This window comes from Pempheris klunzingeri, chromosome 14 (assembly GCF_042242105.1).
Source record: "Pempheris klunzingeri isolate RE-2024b chromosome 14, fPemKlu1.hap1, whole genome shotgun sequence".
NCBI classification, from domain to species: Eukaryota; Metazoa; Chordata; class Actinopteri; order Acropomatiformes; family Pempheridae; genus Pempheris; species Pempheris klunzingeri.
This window is the reverse complement of record NC_092025.1, coordinates 25,042,156-25,066,068: the sequence shown is the minus strand read 5'-3', so window position 1 is coordinate 25,066,068 and position 23,913 is coordinate 25,042,156. Positions and strand designations below refer to the sequence as shown.

At 42.1% G+C, this 23,913-nt stretch overlaps 1 protein-coding gene across 3 annotated transcripts in view; it reads right to left on the bottom strand.

Moving 5' to 3' along the window:
• Positions 1–22,527, bottom strand: part of LOC139212819 (stromal interaction molecule 1-like) — a 29,579-nt gene extending 7,052 nt beyond the window's left edge. The window contains exons 1-12 of one of the 3 annotated variants that reach the window (XM_070843360.1): positions 22,426–22,527; positions 21,001–21,147; positions 14,107–14,237; positions 13,917–14,031; positions 11,268–11,379; positions 10,086–10,201; positions 7,408–7,582; positions 2,808–2,985; positions 1,852–2,019; positions 1,668–1,768; positions 1,284–1,519; positions 58–144 (exon numbers count right to left, since the gene is read on the bottom strand). In XM_070843360.1, coding sequence (XP_070699461.1) covers positions 58–144; positions 1,284–1,519; positions 1,668–1,768; positions 1,852–2,019; positions 2,808–2,985; positions 7,408–7,582; positions 10,086–10,201; positions 11,268–11,379; positions 13,917–14,031; positions 14,107–14,237; positions 21,001–21,145 — 1,564 coding nt within the window. In that variant the 5' untranslated portion in view covers positions 21,146–21,147; positions 22,426–22,527. Of the gene's footprint in view, positions 1–57; positions 145–1,283; positions 1,520–1,667; positions 1,769–1,851; positions 2,020–2,807; positions 2,986–7,407; positions 7,583–10,085; positions 10,202–11,267; positions 11,380–13,916; positions 14,032–14,106; positions 14,238–21,000; positions 21,148–22,415 lie in introns of all 3 variants that reach the window. The other 2 variants (XM_070843359.1, XM_070843361.1) reach the window with 2 other exon arrangements.
• Positions 22,528–23,913: the final 1,386 nt, after the last annotated feature.

Sequence of the window (23,913 nt, the reverse complement as noted above, 5' to 3'; positions counted from 1 at the left end):
CTACAGAGGTATGAACCAATCAGGGAAGGGGGAGTCTGAAGGAGGGGCGTGGCCAACCAGACTGTTTCCATGGCGACTGGGTGTCGGCGATGCCACTCAGGGGCCAGAGGTCGCTCACTCGCCGGTCCATCTGCCATGCTGCGTCTGAAAGGGAGCCAATCGAAAGAGAGAGAGATGCCGACAGAAGAGGACCAATCAGAGGAGAGGACGGAGACCACAGGTGAGCTGAGAGGAGGTGAGGTGAGGACAGGTAAACTGTTCTCTGACAGGAACCACGTAAATGTCTTGTACAGTTTGTCCCTCATGAGCTCCTGTAACAAACCCGAGGTGGTGATCGGTGCTGTCAGGGGATTTAAAGGACGATTCCACAGTGATTCAATTTAGTTTACGTTACTTCCTGTAGAGATTCAGTCAGACACAGGTGTGTTTACATGCACAGGAGAACCTGGGCCCTATTTTTTTACATATTTTGTGTTTAAAATGACTAGTTTTTACAAAAAGTGTTGGAATAGGTCCACTAAAAGAGCTTGTTTGATCCACTGACAGGCTCAGTGTGTTATTCTAAGTGTGTGACAGCATCATGGAAAGGATCCCTACAGAGAGAGACCTGGAAGATCCTTTTGGTTTAACCACAAACAGCACACACACCAGACTACATTCACTAAAACAGGGATTTTAGAGAACAGGACACAGGAGCTGCTGCTCTGCTGCTGCCTTGTTTGGTTAGTTAGTTTGTGTTTCTGTGTGTTACATAAATGTTTTATTGGAGCTGAACTAAACCTTTAAAACACCAAAGTCACAGAATAACAAAAACAACCTAACCGGTCAAGACAGTGGTTGATCAGGAACCATTCTATAAAATCCCTGTTTTAGTGAATGTAGTCTGGTGTGTGTGCTGTTTGTGGTTAAACCAAAAGGATCTTCCAGGTCTCTCTCTGTAGGGATCCTTTCCATGATGCTGTCACACACTTAGAATAACACTCTGAGCCTGTCAGTGGATCAAACAAGCTCTTTTAGTGGACCTACTGTGATCAGGTGCAGTTGTCCCAAAGGATCACGTTGCAGCCATTGCAGCCCGTTTGGTGGCTGCTGGCTGAGGTGATCTACTGGATCAGTTCCAACACTTTTACTACCTACCAGTCACTCACACACCAGGATGTGGACACAGAGGGTTAGAAACACCTCCTTTTAGAGGGCTCCACTGTTTTTTAAGAGAAAGCTGGAGCTGTGTGACACTGAGGGATAAGACACGTCAGGTTACTTGTTGGTAGGGTCAGACTTACACTGCAGCGTCCCAGGAGACAGGATGTCCTCGTCCATGTCGTCGAGGTCATCAGACAGGAGGAGGTGCTGAGGGGTCGGAGGCCGGAGCCCAAGGAAGGACGGGTCCAGGTTGAGGGCGGTGGCCAGCGCTCCCAGACCGGGGTTATTGACCACACAGAAACCCGTCAGAGACTCGATCTGCTGCCAGCGGTGGAGCTTCTCCCGGAGAGCCGCCGTCACATCGGCCAGAGCCTGTCTGAGGGCGGAGGAGGGGGGTGTTAGCAGCTGTTTGTAGACAGTCTGACTGCATCCACACCACCTTCACCACCAGGAAGTGGACACCATCTCTGGACTGTAGTGATTCATCTGTAGTTATAGAGGATCTTTGGTCAGGGGTCACTCACTTGGCAGAGAGGATCTTGTGGTCGACATCGTCCAGCGAGGAGCTGTGAGCCACGTGAAAGGTCCCAAACAAAGAGCTCCTCTTCTTCTTGATCTTCTCCGCCTGAAACAACACCACCACCATCATCATCATCATCATCATCACCATCACCATCCTCAGTGTTTGCAGTATGTCTTCGTCCTCACCCCCTCTCTGGCCTGCAGCAGCTGCCTCTCTGCGCTCTGCTTCTTGATGTTGTAATACTGAACTTCGATCTCGTGCGTCAGCTGAAGCCACTTCTGCAGAGGCTCCGGTGGCGCCCAGTGAGCCCGCGACTCCAGCTCCCTCTCCGCCTTCCTCAACGCCATACGTACCTACGAAATACGTTTGTACTGCATGAATACACACACACACACTAGATGAAGTGTTTTCACTCTTACGAAGGTGATATTTGCATCAAAACTTGTACTTCTTTGACTCAAGAAGACGGTTAATTGGTGCAGGAAGTCTTCACCTGGAAGATCCTTTTGGTTTAACCACAAACAGTCGTTATATCGCTCTCTGCGCACACACCAGACTCCATTCACTAAAACAGGGATTTTACCTTACAGAAGACAGGAGTTGCTGGCCTCAGTTGGTCAGTTTATTTGTGCCATTGTGTGACTTTGGTGTTTTAAAGATGTAGTTTGGATCTGAATTAACCCTTTAAAAGCAAATAACTAAGCAGTTGAAGCAGTGGTAGACCTGCAACTCCCATTGTTCTGCGAGGTAAAATTGCCATTTTTGTCAGTGGAATCTGGTGGCTTTGAAGAAAGTACTATAACGTCTGTGGTTAAACAAAAAGAATCGTAGAGGTCATACAGTCTTTTAAAGGGTCAGTTCAGATCCACTGACAAAAATAGCAATTTTGCCTCACAGAACAGTGGACTTTTTATGACTTTGGATCCAAACTAACTCTGTAAAACTCCTGTGATCTGCAAGGTAGAATTACTGTTTTTCTTAATGGAGTCTGGTGGCTTTGAAGAGAGCAAATAAACAGCACTTGGTAGCCACATTGCTGCCTCTAATGTTACTACAACTATTGCTTTAACTCTTAGTACTGTACTACTAGTACTTCATCTGATCTCTCTGGTTTTTTAAAATGCCACCTGAACCCGCCTACCTGTTCCAGCTCCTCCTCGGCGTACTTCTGCCGGCTCCGCTCGTTCTCGGTTCCCTCTCGCAGCTCTCGGAGCCTCTGAGCCTCCTGCTTGGCTGAGTCGATCTCGCTCCTCAGCTCCTCCTCCACCTTCACCTTCTCCACCTGAACGCAGCGCTGCTCCTCCTGAGCCTTCTGCAGCCTGACAGGGACGACATGACGGCCCGTTTACTCCACTTCGTAATCAATACAAAGCCTGTAGTATCATCACTTTATTCTAATTTAACCTGGAAAAAAACTGATTTAGTTTGGTTTCCGAGGCTTTCAACCACATCTCATGGTCTTCCTCGGTGGATGGAGGAGTTCAGTTGTCATGGAAACCACCTCCTTACAAAACAAAGCAAACTCAGTCCTCTGAGGAAGACCCTGAGACATGGTCGAAAGCTCCTGAAACAAACTGACACAACTACAACCAGTTTCACGACTGTAACCTTTAGTATCAAAACTGCTGCGACGAATACTACGACTAGTACTACTACTACTACGACTACTACGACTATGACTAGTACTATTATTACTACTAGTACTACGACTACTACTAGTACTACGACTACGACTAGTACTACTATTACTACGACTAGTACTACTAGTACTACCACTACTACTACTACTTCTTGCACCAATGTAATACCAATAGTACTAGTACTTCTTCTACCACTACTACTACTAGTACTACCACTACCACTTGTACCAATGTAATACCAATAGTACTACCACAACCTACTTCTTGTACTACTACCAGTTACTTGTACTACTACTAGTACTTCTTCTTCTTGTACCACTACTACTACCATTTCTTTTACTACTACAAGTCAGACTTTTTGTGCCAGCAGGAGGCGCTGTGCCTCCGGTCTAGTGTGTGTGTGTGTGTGTGTGTGTGTGTGTGTGTGTGTGTGTGTGTGTGTGTGTGTGTGTGTGTGTGTAACAGTATACACACACACACACACACACACACACACACACACACACACACACACACACCACCTGTTTGAATCTAATTTACTGACACTGTATCCAGTCCAGCTGCTCACACACAGCAGCAGTACTCCTGTACTGTACTGTAGTACTACTACTGCACAGGTAGTACTTACTGTGTGTGAGTAATTTAAGAATAGGTACAGGGAAATACTGCAGTATTAGTAATCATTTACAGTAGTATAAGTAGTAGTACTAACGGTAGCAGTGCAGTATTATTCGTGGTAGCAGAAGCAGCCTGTGGTATTAATACTTACAGTGATGTGGTACTAGTACTAGTACAGTATGGATGATTGTATTATAATACTAGTAGAAACAGTGGTAGTAGAAAATGTATAATTCGTAGTAATAGAAGTAGTAGAGACAGTAGTCATGAGACAGTGGTAGCAGTACTGCTAGTAGATGTAGTAGTACTGCAGTAACAGTAATACCAGAAGAAACAGCAGTGGTAGAAAAGGTAATACTCACAGTAATAGAGACAGTGGTAGCAGTAATACTACAAGTAGTACTTTTAATAGCACAAACGGTGCAGTAATAGTAGTAATACAGTATTAGCAGTAAAGCAGTAGTAGTAATACTAGTAGAAACAGTAGCAGTAGTAATAGTGACAGCTGTTGAGGTAGTACTACTTGTTACTACGGGTGGTATCAAGTATTAATGGCAATGGTGGTATTATTACTAATACTACTAGTAGTAGTACTGGTGATATAATTAGTAGTAATGCTGATTGTATCAACAGTGATTACAATAAAGGTAGTACTCATAGTAACAGTAGTAGTAATGGTATTAGATGTAGTATTAATAGTAGTAATACTAGAAGAAGCAAAGTAATAGTAACAGCAGCATATGTGGTGGTAATACTAGTAATAGTAACGCAGCAGTATCTCTACTACTAGTAACAGTCTTAGTACTAGTAACAGTCTTAGTACTAGTAACAGCAGTAATAGTCTTAGTACTAGTAACAGTCTTAGTACTAGTAACAGCAGTAATAGTCTTAGTACTAGTAACAGTAGTAACAGTCTTAGTACTAGTAACAGCAGTAATAGTCTTAGTACTAGTAACAGCAGTAACAGTCTTAGTACTAGTAACAGCAGTAACAGTCTTAGTACTAGTAACAGTCTTAGTACTAGTAACAGCAGTAATAGTCTTAGTACTAGTAACAGCAGTAACAGTCTTAGTACTAGTAACAGTCTTAGTACTAGTAACAGCAGTAATAGTCTTAGTACTAGTAACAGTCTTAGTACTAGTAACAGCAGTAACAGTCTTAGTACTAGTAACAGTCTTAGTACTAGTAACAGCAGTAACAGTCTTAGTACTAGTAACAGTCTTAGTACTAGTAACAGCAGTAACAGTCTTAGTACTAGTAGCAGTCTTAGTACTAGTAACAGCAGTAATAGTCTTAGTACTAGTAACAGTCTTAGTACTAGTAACAGCAGTAACAGTCTTAGTACTAGTAACAGCAGTAACAGTCTTAGTACTAGTAACAGTCTTAGTACTAGTAACAGCAGTAACAGTCTTAGTACTAGTAACAGTCTTAGTACTAGTAACAGCAGTAATAGTCTTAGTACTAGTAACAGCAGTAACAGTCTTAGTACTAGTAACAGTCTTAGTACTAGTAACAGCAGTAACAGTCTTAGTACTAGTAACAGTCTTAGTACTAGTAACAGCAGTAACAGTCTTAGTACTAGTAACAGCAGTAACAGTCTTAGTACTAGTAACAGTCTTAGTACTAGTAACAGCAGTAACAGTCTTAGTACTAGTAACAGTCTTAGTACTAGTAACAGTAGTAACAGTCTTAGTACTAGTAACAGTAGTAACAGTCTTAGTACTAGTAACAGCAGTAACAGTCTTAGTACTAGTAACAGTCTTAGTACTAGTAACAGTCTTAGTACTAGTAACAGTAGTAACAGTCTTAGTACTAGTAACAGTCTTAGTACTAGTAACAGTCTTAGTACTAGTAACAGTAGTAACAGTCTTAGTACTAGTAACAGTCTTAGTACTAGTAACAGTAGTAACAGTCTTAGTACTAGTAACAGTCTTAGTACTAGTAACAGCAGTAACAGTCTTAGTACTAGTAACAGCAGTAACAGTCTTAGTACTAGTAACAGCAGTAACAGTCTTAGTACTAGTAACAGTAGTAACAGTCTTAGTACTAGTAACAGTAGTAACAGTCTTAGTACTAGTAACAGTCTTAGTACTAGTAACAGTAGTAACAGTCTTAGTACTAGTAACAGTCTTAGTACTAGTAACAGTCTTAGTACTAGTAACAGTAGTAACAGTCTTAGTACTAGTAACAGTCTTAGTACTAGTAACAGTAGTAACAGTCTTAGTACTAGTAACAGTCTTAGTACTAGTAACAGCAGTAACAGTCTTAGTACTAGTAACAGTCTTAGTACTAGTAACAGTAGTAACAGTCTTAGTACTAGTAACAGCAGTAACAGTCTTAGTACTAGTAACAGTCTTAGTACTAGTAACAGTAGTAACAGTCTTAGTACTAGTAACAGCAGTAACAGTCTTAGTACTAGTAACAGTACTTGCAGTACTCGGGGCTGCAGTTGTGGTCGGAGGAAACAGAAATGAGCAGAAGAAGAAAAAGCAGAAGAGTTGTGAGGTATCACACACACACACACACACACACACACACACACACACACACACACACACACACACACACACGTCACTGCCAAGTATGTGTGAAGTATTCGTGTATGCTAGTGTGTACATGCAGGTGTGTGTGAGAGAGAGTGTGTGACTGAGCAGCTGGCTGTTCTTTGACCATATAAGGACTTCAGACAGAAAGCTGCTGCAGAGACCGTCCACACACACACACACAGACACACACACACACACAGACACACACACACACACACACACACACACACACACACACAGACACACACACACACACACACACACACACACACACACACACACACAGACACACACACACACACACACACACACACACACACACAGACACACACACACACACAGACACACACACACACACACACACACACACACACACACACACACACACACACACACACACAGACACACACACACACACACACACACACACACACACACACACACACACACACACACACACACTAGATGAGTTATTTCCTCCTGCTGGCTGCAGCTCAGTCACAGTTTGAAGGTTAATTATATTTAATTATAAAATACACAAAAAGAGCTTCTGAAACCAGGAGTCAGTTCCAGCCGCTGCTCATAACTTCAAGCTAAGTTTAGCTAAGTGGTTAGCTTAGCCAGATCAAGCTAAGTTTAGCTAAGTGGTTAGCTTAGCCAGAGCAGGTATTTCTCTCTCATTATAAACTGTTTGGATTCTACAAACTCTGTTTTCTCCTTTAAAGCAGACAGAAGTAAAATAAATGCTCCTACATTTACAAAAAGACGTCTCGTTTTTTTTTTAAGGCTCTTCAATCTGTTGAGTTTTGCTGGCTCGTGATGCTACAGTGACTTCCTGTTTACACCGTTGCTTGCTCCTGATTGGACAGCGCTACAGATGTTTCCTAGCAACCGATTTCCACGTTACTGAGGTCTGTCCTCGCGGTGGCGGACTCACCTCTCCTGCAGCTCCAGCAGGCTCTGCTCGGCCCTCTGCAGACCCTCCAGGTCCTTGACCAGCTTCCCCAGGTCGTCTCTGGACTTCCTGGTCTGGACGTAGGCGAACCAGCAGCCGCCCAGCGCCATCAGGACCGACACGCCCAGAACCAGATCCTTCCACCGGCTCTGACGGCCTGCCGACACACACAGGCCACACAAATATAAATACACACACAAAAAATACACCACATATACATACAGTCATGTAGACAGACATATATTTTATATACTATATATACATACATGTACATACTTTCATATACACGTACATGTGCAGACATACTGAGATAACACTGTTATGAGTTGGCACTATATAAATAAAGATCGACTGATTTATATATACACACACATATATACATACATTATATACATATATGTATACATACATATGTGTGTGTGTGTGTGTGTGTGTGTGTGTGTGTGTGTGTGTGTGTGTGTGTATATATATATGTGTATGTATACATACACATATATACACATACACATGCATGTACACTACCGTTCAAAAGTTTGGGGTCACTTAGAAATTTCCTTATTTTTGAAAGAAAAGCACTGTTTTTCCAATGAAGATAACATTAAACTAATCAGAAATACACTCTATACATTGTTAATGTAGTAAATGACTATTCTAGCTGCAAATGTCTGGTTTTTAATGCAATATCTACATAGGTGTATAGAGGCCCATTTCCAGCAACCATCACTCCAGTGTTCTAATGGTACATTGTGTTTGCTGATTGCCTTAGAAGGCTAATGGATGATTAGAAAACCCTTGTGCAATTATGTTAGCACAGCTGAAAACAGTTTAGCTGGTTAGAGAAGCTATAAAACTGACCTTCCTTTGAGCTAGTTGAGTATCTGGAGCATCACATTTGTGGGTTCGATTAAACTCTCAAAATGGCCAGAAAAAGAGAACTTTCATGTGAAACTCGACAGTCTATTCTTGTTCTTAGAAATGAAGGCTATTCCATGCAAGAAATTGCCAAGAAACTGAAGATTTCCTACAACGGTGTGTACTACTCCCTTCAGAGAACAGCACAAACAGGCTCTAACCAGAGTAGAAAGAGAAGTGGGAGGCCCCGCTGCACAACTGAGCAAGAAGACAAGTACATTAGAGTCTCTAGTTTGAGAAATAGACGCCTCACAGGTCCTCAACTGGCAGCTTCATTAAATAGTACCCGCAAAACGCCAGTGTCAACGTCTACAGTGAAGAGGCGACTCCGGGATGCTGGCCTTCAGGGCAGAGTGGCATCTGAGACTGGCCAATAAAAGGAAAAGATTAATATGGGCAAAAGAACACAGACATTGGACAGAGGAAGATTGGAAAAAAGTGTTATGGACAGACGAATCGAAGTTTGAGGTGTTTGGATCACACAGAAGAACATTTGTGAGACGCAGAACAACTGAAAAGATGCTGGAAGAGTGCCTGACGCCATCTGTCAAGCATGGTGGAGGTAATGTGATGGTCTGGGGTTGCTTTGGTGCTGGTAAAGTGGGAGATTTGTACAAGGTAAAAGGGATTTTGAATAAGGAAGGCTATCACTCCATTTTGCAACGCCATGCCATACCCTGTGGACAGCGCTTGATTGGAGCCAATTTCATCCTACAACAGGACAATGACCCAAAGCACACCTCCAAATTATGCAAGAACTATTTAGGGAAGAAGCAGGCAGCTGGTATTCTATCTGTAATGGAGTGGCCAGCGCAGTCACCAGATCTCAACCCCATTGAGCTGTTGTGGGAGCAGCTTGACCGTACGGTACGCAAGAAGTGCCCATCAAGCCAATCCAACTTGTGGGAGGGGCTTCTGGAAGCGTGGGGTGAAATTTCTCCAGATTACCTCAACAAATTAACCGCTAGAATGCCAAAGGTCTGCAATGCTGTAATTGCTGCAAATGGAGCATTCTTTGACAAAAGCAAAGTTTGAAGGAAAAAAATTATTATTTCAAATAATAATCATTATTTCTAACCTTGTCAATGTCTTGACTATATTTTCTATTCATTTTGCAACTCATTTGATAAATAAAAGTGTGACTTTTCATGGAAAACGCAAAATTGTCTGGGTGACCCCAAACTTTTGAACGGTAGTGTATATATACGTACACACATACGTGCATATATACATATGCACGTATGTGTGTATATACATACATATATATGTATATACATATGTATACATATGTGTGTGTGTGTGTATATGTATACATACATATGTATACATATACACACATACACACACACATGTATATATGTACATATAATTACACGCATACAGACATACTGAGATAACGCTGTTATGAGTTGGCGCTATATAAATAAAGATTGACTGATTTATATATACACACATATACACATATCCATGTGTATATACACGTGTATTTATATATATATATATATATATATATATATATATATATACATATAAATATTTATATAGCGCCAATTCATAACAGTGTTATCTCAAGACGCTTTACATAAAGAGCAGGTCTAGACCAAACTCTTTAATTAAATATATATATATATATATTTATATACACACACACACACACACACACACACATACATATACGTGTGTGTGTGTGTGTGTATATAAAACCCGTCTCCCTCTCACACACACACACACAAAGGTCACACACTGACCTGGCGGCGGTCCAAACAGTATGATGTCGAGGGCTTTGAGCTGCAGTTTCTGAGCGTGACTTCTGTCTAAAATCTTCAGCAGGGACACGGTCAGGGTGGTGTTCTTCACCGCCAGCCTGCCGGGGACAGAGAGCAGTCAGTTTAACCTCCGCAGGAAGTGGAGGCCCCGAAACAACCGGGGTCTGTTCACGCCGAGGCGGTCGTGGTCCTGTGGTTTGGCAGCTGAGAGCCTGCTCTGAAGAAACGGTGCCTTCAAGGACGCTACGACATCTGAGACACTGTCTGTCATATTATCAGCGTGGGGTTATAACACACAGATCGTGAGCTCAGACAAACTTATCAGCTGTGTGACGATGCATTTCCAGCTGATCCAAAAAGGTTTTTAAACAGTTTATTTAGCTTAAGAAGGAGGAGAATTTCCTCAACCCATAAGGGGACACTTCATCCTCCAGTTTATAACAAACATTCACAATCACCTAATTTGGAGATACAGGGTTTTCACTGGACAGCAACAACTGGAAATACTGAGGTACAAACTCAAGCTACTTGTACTTAACTTTGAGGTTTAGTACTTGTTTAGTTCAGTTCAGGATAGAGATCAATCAACGGACATGATTAAAATACTAAAAAAAAACCTTTAGCGCCTTGTTTCTGCAATTCGCGCCAAAAATCACACTCGTTCTCAGGATCATAACTTAATCAAATCTACACACACGGACACAAAACACACATTCCTACATTCAAGGGGATTTACACTTTCTGGTTCTATTACTATTACTCATGTCCATCACAAATAAATGTCCATAATCCCATTTAGCAATCGTAAAAAAAAGATGCTGCATATTGCTGCAGAACCTGCCTGAGAATCTTCACGTTTTTAAGTTCCCTTCAGTATTAAAGTAATCCAGTGACAGCTGACTGTACACCTGTGGACCCCCTGCAAACAGGTACTCCTAAGAGGTAATTCGGCATCATTTTAATGGTGCCAACTCCAAAATGTAAAGAAATATTGGCTCAGGAAATTAGATTAAATGGTAAAACTGTTTTCTTGTACCTGCTACAGTGAGAACCAGAACATATTTTTACCTGCTAAGTGACGACACTTGTGGGATGTTGTGGCCTCATTAGTTCAAAGGAATCTTTTAGGATAAGTGTGTGTGTGTGTGTGTGTGTGTGTGTTACCTGGGTAAGGCCTTCCCATCCAGCTGGTGTCTCCTGAAGGCGTCTGCGTACTGAGGAAGCTCCACACTGAGGAGCAGCCAGTCCTCCACCTGCTGCACCGTCCAGTTATACACTAAACACACACAGTTCAAAAGGTCAGAGGTCAGTGTGGAGTTACACTAAAGCAGTCTGACGACACTAATTCCCCCTAAAATAAAGATTTGTGACATGTTTCCCTGCTGAGGAACTCAGTTGGTGAGTCAGTGATAATATTTATCTTCTCTCTCTGTTTCAGGCACTTTTTTACCAAAAATAAACATTTTCTTCTTCATGAGTTTTTTTTTTTACGTCACCACGGTGACAGATTGAGCTGGAAAATTAAGAGGATCCAAAAATAGGACTTTATTTTTGCACCCGACACGATTCTGCTGTTAAATTCCTCCGTCCGTCTCCTTCACTTGTTTTTCCATCTTTTCTTTCCTTCTTCTTCTTCTTCTCTGTCTTTCTTTTCTAGCCTGACTTCCTCTCCTTTTCTCTTTTCCCATCTTTCCTTTCTTCACTTCTTCTTTTTTCTTTCGTCCCATCTTAACTGGCTCTTCTGTCTTTCTTTCCTTCCTCCCATCCTCCCTTCTTTCTTTGCTTCAGTTTTCCTCTTCCCTTCTTTCTGTCTTCACTACTGTCTCTTTCCAACCTGACTTCCCCTCCTTTCCTCTCTTTGTCCATCCTTTATTCCTCCTTTCTTCACATTTTTCTTTCCCTCCTCTCTCCCCTTCTTTATTTCTCTTTTCAGCACCATTAATTCCTTCCTCACTTCTTTTTTCCCATTCTTCTCTCCTCTTTCCCTGATTCCTTTTCTTTCCCTTCCTTCCTTTCCCCCTTTCAGCTTCCTTTACCTGCCTCATCTCTTTTATCCTTCTTTCTTTCCTCCCTTTGTGTTTCTGTGTGTCTTTTTTCCTTTAATCGTCTGATTTGTTAACCTTCATTCAAATCCAGAAGCTCCAGTTTGAAACGGACCTTTCAGCGAACACAGAGAACTAAAAACATCCTCTGAGCGTCAGACTCTGCTCATCATTCTGCACAGAGACGCTCCGACATTCAACGGCAGGAAAAAGACGAGAGCTCCTCATCCTTCACTTTCCAAACCAGTTAAATCTTAAATCCTAACGTCCTTGAATGAAAACAGCCTGAGCCCTTAAAGCGATGAACTCTGAAGTGGAGTCTGGTTCTGCGAGCCGAGGTGATGCTGCGAACACGTCCAGTAAATAAAGGCTGAAAGAATAAATGATGTGTGTTTAAGAGGCCCAGCTGTCCTGTTGATGCTCATGTTTGTGTTCAAGCTACTTTCCCTCAAAACTGCAGACTTTGCGTCATTAAAGGAGCTCGTAAATTTTCCCACAACGATTTTTATAGAAAGACCAGCAGCTTGTCGGAGCAGCTGATCGTAGGTTTGATCTTAATGGCCGTAAAATAAACACTAACTGCTGCATTTGAACTCTGCACGGCTCCGACATAACTTACGAACTCAAGTCTGTAGAGGAGGTGGGCTGATTTTAATCCTGTGCTGAGCTGATGGTGAGTATTAATTACAGCCACAACGACCTACTTTTCTGTGACTGGCGCCTTTTTGTCTAAATATTAGCTAAATATTAGCCGAATTAGCTATCAGCAGCTCCTGTTTGCAGTCTGTACATAAATGTACAGACAAATATCACTGGACTACGTTGACAGTGAGGAAAACTTAAAAACATGTTGATTCTCAGGCAGGTTCTGCAGCTTCTTATTCTTCTCTGTGATTTCTAAGTGGAGTTATAGGTGCCGAATGAGCTATTAGCAGTTTCTGTTTTCGGTGCACTCGTGGATGTGCAGACAGCGGTCACTGCATCACTTTGATACTAAAGAAAAAGCTAAAAACATCAAAAATCTCAAGCAAGTTCTGCAGTTATGAGAAGAATCTTTTGTCTGACTTGTAAGTGGATTTATGTGTGTATGTATATTTATTCATGGACGATCAAATCTGGAAGTGACCTCATGTCATTTAAATCCCATTGACGTCCTTTTGTCAAATTAGCCCCATTAAAAATATGCCGAATTAGCTATTAGCAGCTCCTGTGTGACGTGTGCTCATGTATGTACAAACTGCCGTCACTGGATTGCGTTGACGCTGAGGAAAACTTAAAAAACGTCATGATTCTCAGGCAGGTTCTGCAGCGGTAAGAAGCATCTTCTTCTTATGGCTGCTACGTGGATCTATGGATGCTAACGTACGCTGAATTAGCAATAAGCACCTCCTGTTTGCAGCGTTTCCATGAATGTAAATACAGATGTCACTTTTTTTACTTTGATATTAAAGAAAAGCTAAAAACTGGATAATTCTCAAGCAAGTTCTGCAGATTTTTTTCCCTATGATTTCTAAGCAGGCTAATGGATGTTTATTCCTGCACATCATGTGTTTTTAAATACTTTGAGTATTTTGATAATAAGAGTCTTTGTCTCATGAACTGAAGAAAACTTAAACAGTTCTGAAGATTATTCCTCAGTAGATTTATAAATGTTTCTACGATTCTCCGGTTAAGTTAGCACGTTAGCATAGAGCTACAATGGATAGATTTATGGGAAATGCATCATAATTTCCCTGTAAGCATAGCTGCTGGAACAGCCCCCCCCCCCCACCTTCGGAGCTCTTCCAGGCGGTCCACATGTCCTCCACGCTGATGTGCAGGTCGACCCGGTGGAAGCTGCTGTGTTTGGCTTTGGGGTCGTGATACTTCAGGTCCTCCCTGAGAAACTGTGACAACACGACAAAGTTATTTTAAGGGGGCAAAGCAGGAAGACGAAGCGTCTGCGAGCGTTCTTGTCTCACCTCGTCCGTCTCGGCCGTGTCCACCGTGCCGTCGGCGTCGTCGTCCATCATTTTGTGGATGCTGCAGATCGCCTCGAAACTCAGCAGGGAGTTCTCATCCTGACAGAGCTGCTGGTCTATGGCACACAGATCTACAACAGCACAAAAACATTATTACTATCATCAATCAGTAGTCTGCGACGGGGGAAGGTACCGTTTCATGTCTGTGTTTCATTTTGACAACATTTGGCAGCTGTGGCGCTGTAACGACAAACGTTTTGACCTGTAACCTTTAAAAAACAACCGTGTGTTCACGTCCAAAACGAGGCAAACGCTGTGTGATCACACACACACACACACATATATATATATATATAAATATATAAACCCAGAGTCAAACTCAAGCAAGAAGTGCGAGAGACAAAAATTTACTTTTGTTTTTTCTCTCAAAAACAAAAATCTATTTCATATCAATTTTCAACCATTTTGAATTTTGTCCACGGAGGTTTTCTCCCAAAAGTTTTCAGCAAGAAATCTGGAACAAATGAATAATAATAATAATATTTTTGAGACCATGTGGCTACAACAGATTTAGCACCAAGTGGCTGCTTCATGATGGCGTGCAGAGACGAATTTGGTCCAATGTGCCCAGATGGTGGCGCTGCAACGACAAACGTTTTGACCTGTAACCTTTAAAAAAACACCCGTGTGTTCACCTCCAAAATTACAGTTACCCCCCCCCCATCAGACCAATGCAGGAGCAGACCAGGTTTAACTGATAAATATCATCATCTGATCATCTGATCAACGGTCAAACATCTTTTTGTCGGTTCACATTTAAATAGTTAATTAACATTGTTGTATAAAATATAATTTATGTGCCTCAAAAAGTTTCTATTTCTGTGTTCAAACTCCCAAAAACTGTCTAAATTCAGCAAAAACTTTGCCAAGAACCAGCAAACAGTCGACCTGCCAGCACTCAGAAACCTGCAGGGAAGTTAAACTTTCCGTTTGACGAACGTCGGCGCTGCTCCTCCAGCCAAAAACGGCCAGTGAGCTCGAGCAAGCATCCATCATTTCCGGCTGCCATCTTTGTTTGGGTCAAAGGACGGAGACGAAGCGCAGGAGCGACAGTGGAGCGAGACGGAGGCCCGAGGTGGACGAAACACCGACATCTTTGCACAAAACTCCCAGTTTCACACCCTAAAGACTCTGAATCATTAACTTTAACAGCAAAATGAGCTCAAACACTAAACCCAGGGGGCAGAAGGACGTCTGCTCCATCGAGCATCAGATTTCTCCTTTAGAGAAAACAGAGAGTGTGAAGGAAAAGTTCCCGTTAGCAGCCTCGATTAGCAGCGAGCGGCCAACAGGTCGCTTATCTGCTGCTGCCGGCGCCGCCGTCGTCATGGCAACGGGGAGCGTATCCACACAGATCTGAACAGAGCTTCACTCTTCATGCCTACATTTGGTCATTTCAGCCTCCAGAAGGTCTGAGAGTCTCTGCATGATCGCTCAGCTGAGTGTGTGTGTGTGTGTGTGTGTGTCTCATGTGTCTGATACTCTGATAGTCCACAGTAGAGGACAGTAAAGATGTGTGTGTGTGTGTGTGTGTGTGTGTGTGTGTGTGTGAGGCCCACACCACTAATTTTTTTAATGTCATGACTTGGTTTTATGGGTGAGAGCAGATTTAGGTTTTAATTCCTCATAAAGACAGTAGAAGTGTGTGTGTGTGTGTGTTTACTGACGTAGTTATAAAGTTAATCTGAGTGATCAATGTTGCTGATTTGATCGAAGGGAATCAGTTGATTAGTGCAGAATCTTCCTTTTTCAATTTATACGTCATGACATCAGCGTTTTTAAATGTTTCTGAATCCGCAAACGCTCAAATTATTTCAAGGTTTTACGTGAAAATATTAAACTTTTAGTCCACACACACACACACACACACACACACACACACACACACCCACATCTGACTGGACCTGACTGAACTAGACCAAACTGGAGCAGACCAAAGCAGACCACACAAAACCAGACCAGACCAAGCTGATCCAGGTCAGACTTATTTTTAAGCGGAGAGCTTTCAGTACCAAACCTCATAGAGATTTCTCAGTTTTTAAGCTGAATGAACTGATGATGGGACGACGCAGACACGTGAGTGTATTATTACTGTGTCAGACTTCACGGTGCTTTACGGAGTTGGATCTTCAAATATACTACAAGCCTCCTCCTCCCTGCCCATTTAAAGGGTCAGTTCACCCAAAAGATATGTTTGAGATTCCTGCCTCCACCTTCAATACAAATGAGGGGAAAGAGACAAAACCTTTAGTGTCAAACACTTAAGAGTTCTTCGTCTGGTGACCTTTGACCTCCTCATGTTTTGTTTCTTAGCAGGGATGAAGCTGCTGCTGAACCAGATGTCATATGATTCAGACTGGAGCTTAAATATCAGCTGTTCACACTGCAGATTACAGTGACATGACAGTAAACTTGCAGCACTGTGTGTGTGTGTGTGTGTGTGTGTGTGTGTGTGTGTGTGTGTGTGTGTGTGTGTGTGTGTGTGTGTGTGTGTGTGTTGCCTCTGGGTAAATATTAGGACAGATTAGAGATAAAACACAGCAGGCTGACATGCTGCAGCTCCAACAGTCTGGCCACACTCACAGCTAGAGTCTACTGATCAGTTTGGTTTAAAATAGACATTTTTTAAATGGGAGTTTTGAATGGGAGAAGAGACACGAGGCAAAGATACTGGTGAGGTGAAGGGGACAGGTGTGTGCTTGTGCTCAGGTAGTTCGCCCACTGATGCTGCCGCTCACCAACATGGCGTTAGCAGTTGGACCTGCAGCGGTGGCTGTGACTCACAGCTCATGGAGGACACTACACTACTTCTTCTTGGAGTCATAACTCAATCAAATCTGGACACACAGACATGAAACTTGTATTTTTAGATCTAGTGGGGCTTCCACTTCCACAGGATTCACTTATCTGATGTCCACCAAGGATAAACATCCATAAATCCACTTAGAAATCATTGGAAAACAAAGATGCTTCTTACAGCTGCAGAACCTGCCTGAGAATCATCGTGTTTTTAAGTTTTCCTCTGTATCACAGCAATTCAGGGAGAGTTGTGTGAACGTACATGAGTCCACTGCAAACAGGAGCTGCTGATAGCTAATTCGGCGTGATTTTAATGGAGCTAATTTGTCTAAGCGTGCTTTGTCATCATAGAAAAAACGATGCTTCTTATAACTTAATCCGATGATAGCTGTCCGTACATTTATGAGTCCACTGCAAACAGGAACTACTAATTGGTAATTCGGCGTACTTTTAATGGGGCTAATTGGATTTAAATGATAAGAAGTCCAGCTACTTCACAGTCCGAAGGATATGATTATCTCTGATGTCCATCACAAACAAACCTCCATAAATCTGCTTTATGAATCCTTATTTTATCCTCAGTGTCAAAGTGATCCAGAGACAGTTGGCTGTAAGTACGAGTCACACACAGACATTCAGAGCGACTTACGCTTTCCAAGGATCCCAGAACATCAAAGCCTTCACAAATACAGCTTCCTTAGAAATCATAGAAAAAGATGCTTTTTGTAACTGCAGAACTTGCTTGAGAATTATCCAGTTTTTAGGTTTTCTTCAGTATCAAAGTGACCCAGTGAACGCTGTCTGTACATTTATGGGTTCACTGCCATCAGGAACTATTAGCAGCTAAATCAGGATACTTTAATTTGACAAAATGTAAACATACATTCATACAATAGGTTGAAAACCTGTGCGCATACAGACACAAACTATTCTAACTTGTCAGGGGAGAGGGCTCAGCTGTGGCAGCTCGTCAGCGGCTGAAATGTGATGCGGAAACACAAATTAAAACTTATAATATCTGCAGCCAGGAGGACTGCCGTTAACCCCTTAATGCCGGTATAAACCCGGCTTAAGTTCCCCCTCGTCTACAGTGACGCCGGGGAGCCTCAACACCACAGAAGAAGAAGAGAGGTAGGGAGAGCGACAGGTGAGGAAGCAGCTTCACTTAATAAAGGTCTGAGTTTAGTCTGAGGATTAAGATCAGCAGCTGTGGGGATAAAAATACTGAGGTAATAGAATTAGACAGGAGGAAGGTCGAGACAAAGTCACACGCCGAACATCAGCAGGAGAACTACACTTCCCATCATGCACCTTTTAAAGATTCCTCTTTTGGCAACACAACATAACCTTGCTTAGGTGAGGCCGTGTGTGGCCAAACCTCGTGACCAGAGCGGAGAGCAAACAGGAAGTCAGGATGTCACAATGCTAACGTTAGCTTCAAACGCTACTACTCTCAGTTCTTGTTTGTTGTCCGTGTTCTATTTTATTCTTTAGAGGCAGAACAGGAAGTGATGTTGCTTCCTCTCTTCTCATTGGCCGTCAGACCTCATTGGCTGCAGCTATACTTTGCCGCTACACGGCTAAGCTAACGGTAACTCGTTTACCTCGGGGTCGATTTTTAGAGAGATTCTTCCATCAAAAAACCAACATCAGCAGGAGAACTACACTTCCCATCATGCACCTTTTAAAGATTCCTCTTTTCAGGAGGCTCGGACGGTGGAAGGACCCTCCTGAGCACGCTCTAATGTCAAAATGCTAACGTTAGCTATAAAAACGGCTTTTCACTCTGTCAGTTAGTCGTTCCTGTTTGATCTTATACCTTTTGTACTTCCTCTCTTCTCATTGGCTGTCGAATATGAAGGCGGGACCACAGATAAAGACACGCAGACGCCTCATTGGCTTCACCTGAACCACCGCGCCGCATCGGGCGAGGGAAAGATCGACTGACTGTAAACCGCTTAAATCTGAGCTGATTCTGAAACTGAACATGATGCTGGTTATAAATTCATATAATAATAAAATAGAATCTTATTGGTCAGTGTTTGTTGTGTTAATGTTGTGGCGTCATTTCTATTTCTAGTCATTTGTCTTATTTTGGTTATTTCTTGTCTCTTTATGGCTGTTTTTCATCACATTGTGATAATTTATTGTCTCTTTGAGGATGTTTCAAGTCTCTTTTTGGTCTTTTTATTCTTCCTTCTAATAATGTTTTGCCTTTTTGCATCTTGTTATGATCATTTCTTGTCTCTTTGTGGTTGTTTCTAATCTCTTTGTGGTTGTTTCTAATCTCTTTGTGGTCATTTTATGTGTCTGTGGTTGTTTTGTCTCTTTGTATTAATTGATTGTCCCTTTTTTAGCTGTTTCTCATCTATTAAGTATATGTATTATTTCTGTTTCTATTCTATTTCTAGTACTTTTAGTGGTCATTTCTTGTTCTACATCTCTTTGTAGTAATAAAGAGATGATAAGCTCCGCCCCCCCACTACCTGAATTTAATTCCAGCATCATGTTCAGTGTCTCGTGTTTAAAAAAAAGAGTTAGAGCTGATTATGAGCAACATCTGTGTGTCAATATGGCGCAGACGCAGGTCACATGAACGAACATGAGCGCCGTCGTCCCTCAAGTCCGTTTCTGCCACCACACTTCCTGTGACATCATCAGTGAATCATCTCCAGGAAGTTGTGGTGAGCTGCTAACGGCTAGCTGCTACGCTATCTCTGCTGCACACACACACACACACACACACACACACACACACACACACACACACACACAGGAGAGCAGGACGTGTTCCTCTCTTCAGGTTGATTTATTTACTCTGTGAAAACCACAAACACACACAAAAAAAGCTGAACCATCCCGACCTCTCAGACCGTCTGACACCAGCTGCCCCCAGAGTCCAAAATAAACCTGGTTCACTTTCTATGCACCACAGATCTGCAACAAACTAACTCCAACTATTTCTATTATGGCCTGTTTTTGTTTTGTCTCTGCTTTTAATTCCATGTAAATGTTACAGCCTGTATTATAGTACAAGCTGTTCAAACGGAGCGATCTGATCGGTCGACTCGATGTTCAGAAGGAGCTCAAAGTCATCGTGAAGCAGCTAAAGATGTTACTCTGCCGTCTCCATGGCAACGGGAGCAAAAGCCGACAACACTGATCCAAAACGGATCGTTTAGTTGTTAATTCTGATTCACGTGGCGAACTCGGTGGCACCCGCGCTGCTGGATTGCGTGCCGGTGACTCTGTGGCTCGCTGCCGCCGCCGCCGCCGCTGCTGCTAGCGTAAAACATCCACGTGAGGTTGGCGGACGTAGCGGCCAAATCTGTGGATGTGAAATGATTTCTGAAATCCCTCCATCTCTAGAAAGCATCAGCTCAGCAGGGACTAGTTATCGTCTCTGTTACTAGGGGCGTTACTAGGGGCGTTACTAGGGGCGTTACTAGGGGTGTTACTAAGGACCGGCCCACTCGCTGGAACGCTAAACTAGGTGTCATTACATCGAAGTCTACTGATGGGGCTGATCATCTTTTAATTTGTATAATCTCAGTATTACACAGCTTTACCGTCGTTATTGGTCGGACAGTTATGCAGCCTGTTAGCATCACACCCTGTTGTGTAACACTGAGTAATTAGTTTACGTACAGTCACGTTAGCTCCATTCAAAGTGCAACGAATTAGCTGCTAGCAGCTCCCGTTTGCAGCGTAAACCATGAACGTACAGACGACCGTCACTGAATCACTGTGGCGCTGAAGAAAAACTAAAAACGTAAGTATTTTCAAGCAAGTTCTGCATTTATGAAGAACGTCTTTTTGTGCCTGTGGTTTCTGAGGATTTATGGATGTTTATTCGTGATGGACGTCCGAGACAATGACGTCTCCTGGAAGTCTGAGTCGCACTGAACGATTTGATGTATGTTTCGTGTCCGTGTGTTCACTTTCCACAGAGTTATGACTCGGAGAAGGAGTGCGATTTTTGACGCCAATTCAAGTCACCAAATATCTTTGTCTTTATCGCGGCGTGTTTCCTACCTGAGGCTGCGTTGTTGCCGTTGGAAACCAGGTGATGGTGTTGGTGGTCCAGGTGGGCGTGGTCGCTTCTGTCCAATGAGCCGCGGGCGCCGACGCACTCGCTCAGCACGCACACACACACCAGCCACACACACACACCCTCCATGTCTGAGGAAAGAGAGGGAGGAAGCGGAATTTCAGAATAAAAGCAGTTTGTCGTCAACAGTTCAAACATCATTAATGTGTGTGTGATTAATGAATTAAAGGTCAATAAAATCAGCGTCATGTGACTCAGTGAATTAACAGGAAATGTTTCTTCGTCATTACGATGTTTGTTTGTCTGTTTTGAGTTTCTTTTTGGTCTTTTTATTCTTCTCTCTAGTCATTTTTGGTCTTTTTGCATCTTGTAATGATCATTTCCTGTGTCTTTGTCTTTGTGGCTGTTTTAAGTCTCTTTGTTATCATTTTATTTCTATTTCTAGTCATTTCCGTGTCTTTGTCATTTCTTGTCTTTTTATGGCTGTTTTGCGTCTCTTTATTGTAATTTATCGTCTCTTTGTGGTTGTTTTGTGTCTGTATTAACTGATGGTCCCTTTTTTTAGCTGTTTATCGTCTCTTTGCAGTTGTTTTGTGGCTCTTTGTGGTCATTGCTTATCTCTTGTCTTTCATTCTGAGTCTTTGTGGTCATCTCATCTCTACTTCCAGTACTCTTTGTCTTTTAATGGTCATTTCTTGTTTTACATCTCTTTGTTGTAATTCCAAGTATCTCAGTGGTCTTTTTATTTCTCTTTTTGGTAATTTATTGCCCTTTTTCTGAACAAATAGTGTTGAAATTAAACCTGTCGCATCTCTTCAAACTGTTTAGGGGTTTAATAACCTAACTTCAGACCTAAAAAGTCTAAATATTCTGTTTTCCTGATTGAATCCTGAACATGCAGCACAACAAGGACAATAAAGTACTTAAATAACTTCATCAATGTACTGACACTGTTCAGCACTAATCAATCCTTGGAGCGAATAGATCGATGCAACGTGAAGATATTTCAGGAGGATTGTTGATGCTTTCAGATTATATTCACACACAAACACAACAAAAAACACATTTGATTGAGAAAATCAAGTTAAAATGTCGAAGAAGCAACATGCGGATGCGTTCACGGTCCTCTGCTCATCAGCCGGAACAAGAAAACCCTCCGTTTTCACCAGCAGATTAAAAACCAGATTAACTGCGACTAAAACCTGAACAACATCATCGATCCTCCGGTGGCTGTTGTTCGGTGTGAGGTCGGACAGCTGCTCAGCTTCTCACCAAACATCCCTGCAGCGGAAAACTACTTTCACTCCCGAAAACTGCGGAAAAAACTGCGCTTCAGCCGCAGTTTGTGTCCGGAGGGTCGAGCCAGACAAACAAACCCAAACTAAACCCGTGAACTCACCACCACTCACCTCCTCTAATCCATCGATCCGATCGGCTCTGATCGATCCCACACAAACTGTCTGAGCGGAGATCAGGAGATAGAAAAACTCTCCTCGCGCCTCCACCCCGCGACTCAGCACACACACACACACACACACACACACACACACACACACACACGCTGCTGCGCTGCGTTCACGGACCCGCAAAAAAGCTCATAATTCACAGACGTAAATTTAAAAAAATATTTTATCACAAAACATGAACTGTTTTTTTTCTCTCTCAGTCACTCAGATGGGAAAGTGTGTTGTTTTTCTTTGTTACATTTAACAGTGATTAAATATATTTGTGTCTTTTTACTGTTGGTTGCACAAAACAAAAAAATTATCAAAATATTCTTTAAAAATGATAATTTTCCTTCCTCACAAAAACACAGTTAACTGAAAAATAATAAAGTTTGATAATAAAAGAAAAAGATAAAAAGTAAATGGGATTTCGTTGGATGCATCTGAGAGCTCAACAAAAGGTCCACTTACTCAGAGTTTGTAAAGCTTTCAGCCACATTGCATGGACTTCCATGTGCAGATGCAGTTGTTAAATCATCATGGAGATGAAATAATGAAACGTTGATGACAAGAATGGACTTCAAGTCAACAAACTTCACCCCAGTGCAGAAGTAAAACCAGCTGAACTCTCCACATATCTTTCGTGGTTGTCTAATTTCCAACAGCACTCGAAGGCAGCATTGGCCTGACCTGGCGGTGTGGTGGCGCCACCTTGTGCTCGGAGTGCGGAGCCGCAGGTGAAACCGCTCAGGTTTAGTTTTAGTGACTCAGATCAGCGAAAAGTTCAACAAGTTCACATTAATCAACATCAATTAACGATCACAGAAGGAGCTCGTTTAATTAAACTTTATTAATTAGCATAAGACTCCAGAACCAGAGCCTGAAAAGACCAGAAATAAAAGTGCAGAATCTCAAAGAGACTAAAAACAACCACTGAGAGAAAAAAACAGCCAGAACAAGAAAGAAAACGACCAAAAAGAGACGTAAAATTACAACAGAGACAAAAAAAAGACCAAAATGAGGTCACAAAGGGACAAAAGACAACCAAAAAGAAACAAAACATGAGCATAAAGAAATAAAAAACACCAGAAAGAGACAACAACAATCACAAGGAGACGGCAAAAGGACACAAGATAACTACAGAGACAGAAAATGACCAAAGGAGACAAGAAATAACCACAAAGAAACAAAAAACAACCACAAAAAAATAAAAACCAAAGCCAAAGAAATGACCTCAACAAACCATAAAACCAAAAAAGACAAAAAAAATTACCACTGAGACAAAATATTTGGCAGACAAACAAAAATAACACGAAATGAGAAATGACAAAACACCAGACAAAAGCAAAAAATGACCTCAACAAACCATAAAACGACAAAAAAATTACCACAAAGACACAAAACACAACTATTAAAGAGAAAAAAATGACCTCAAAGATCAATAAAACCACC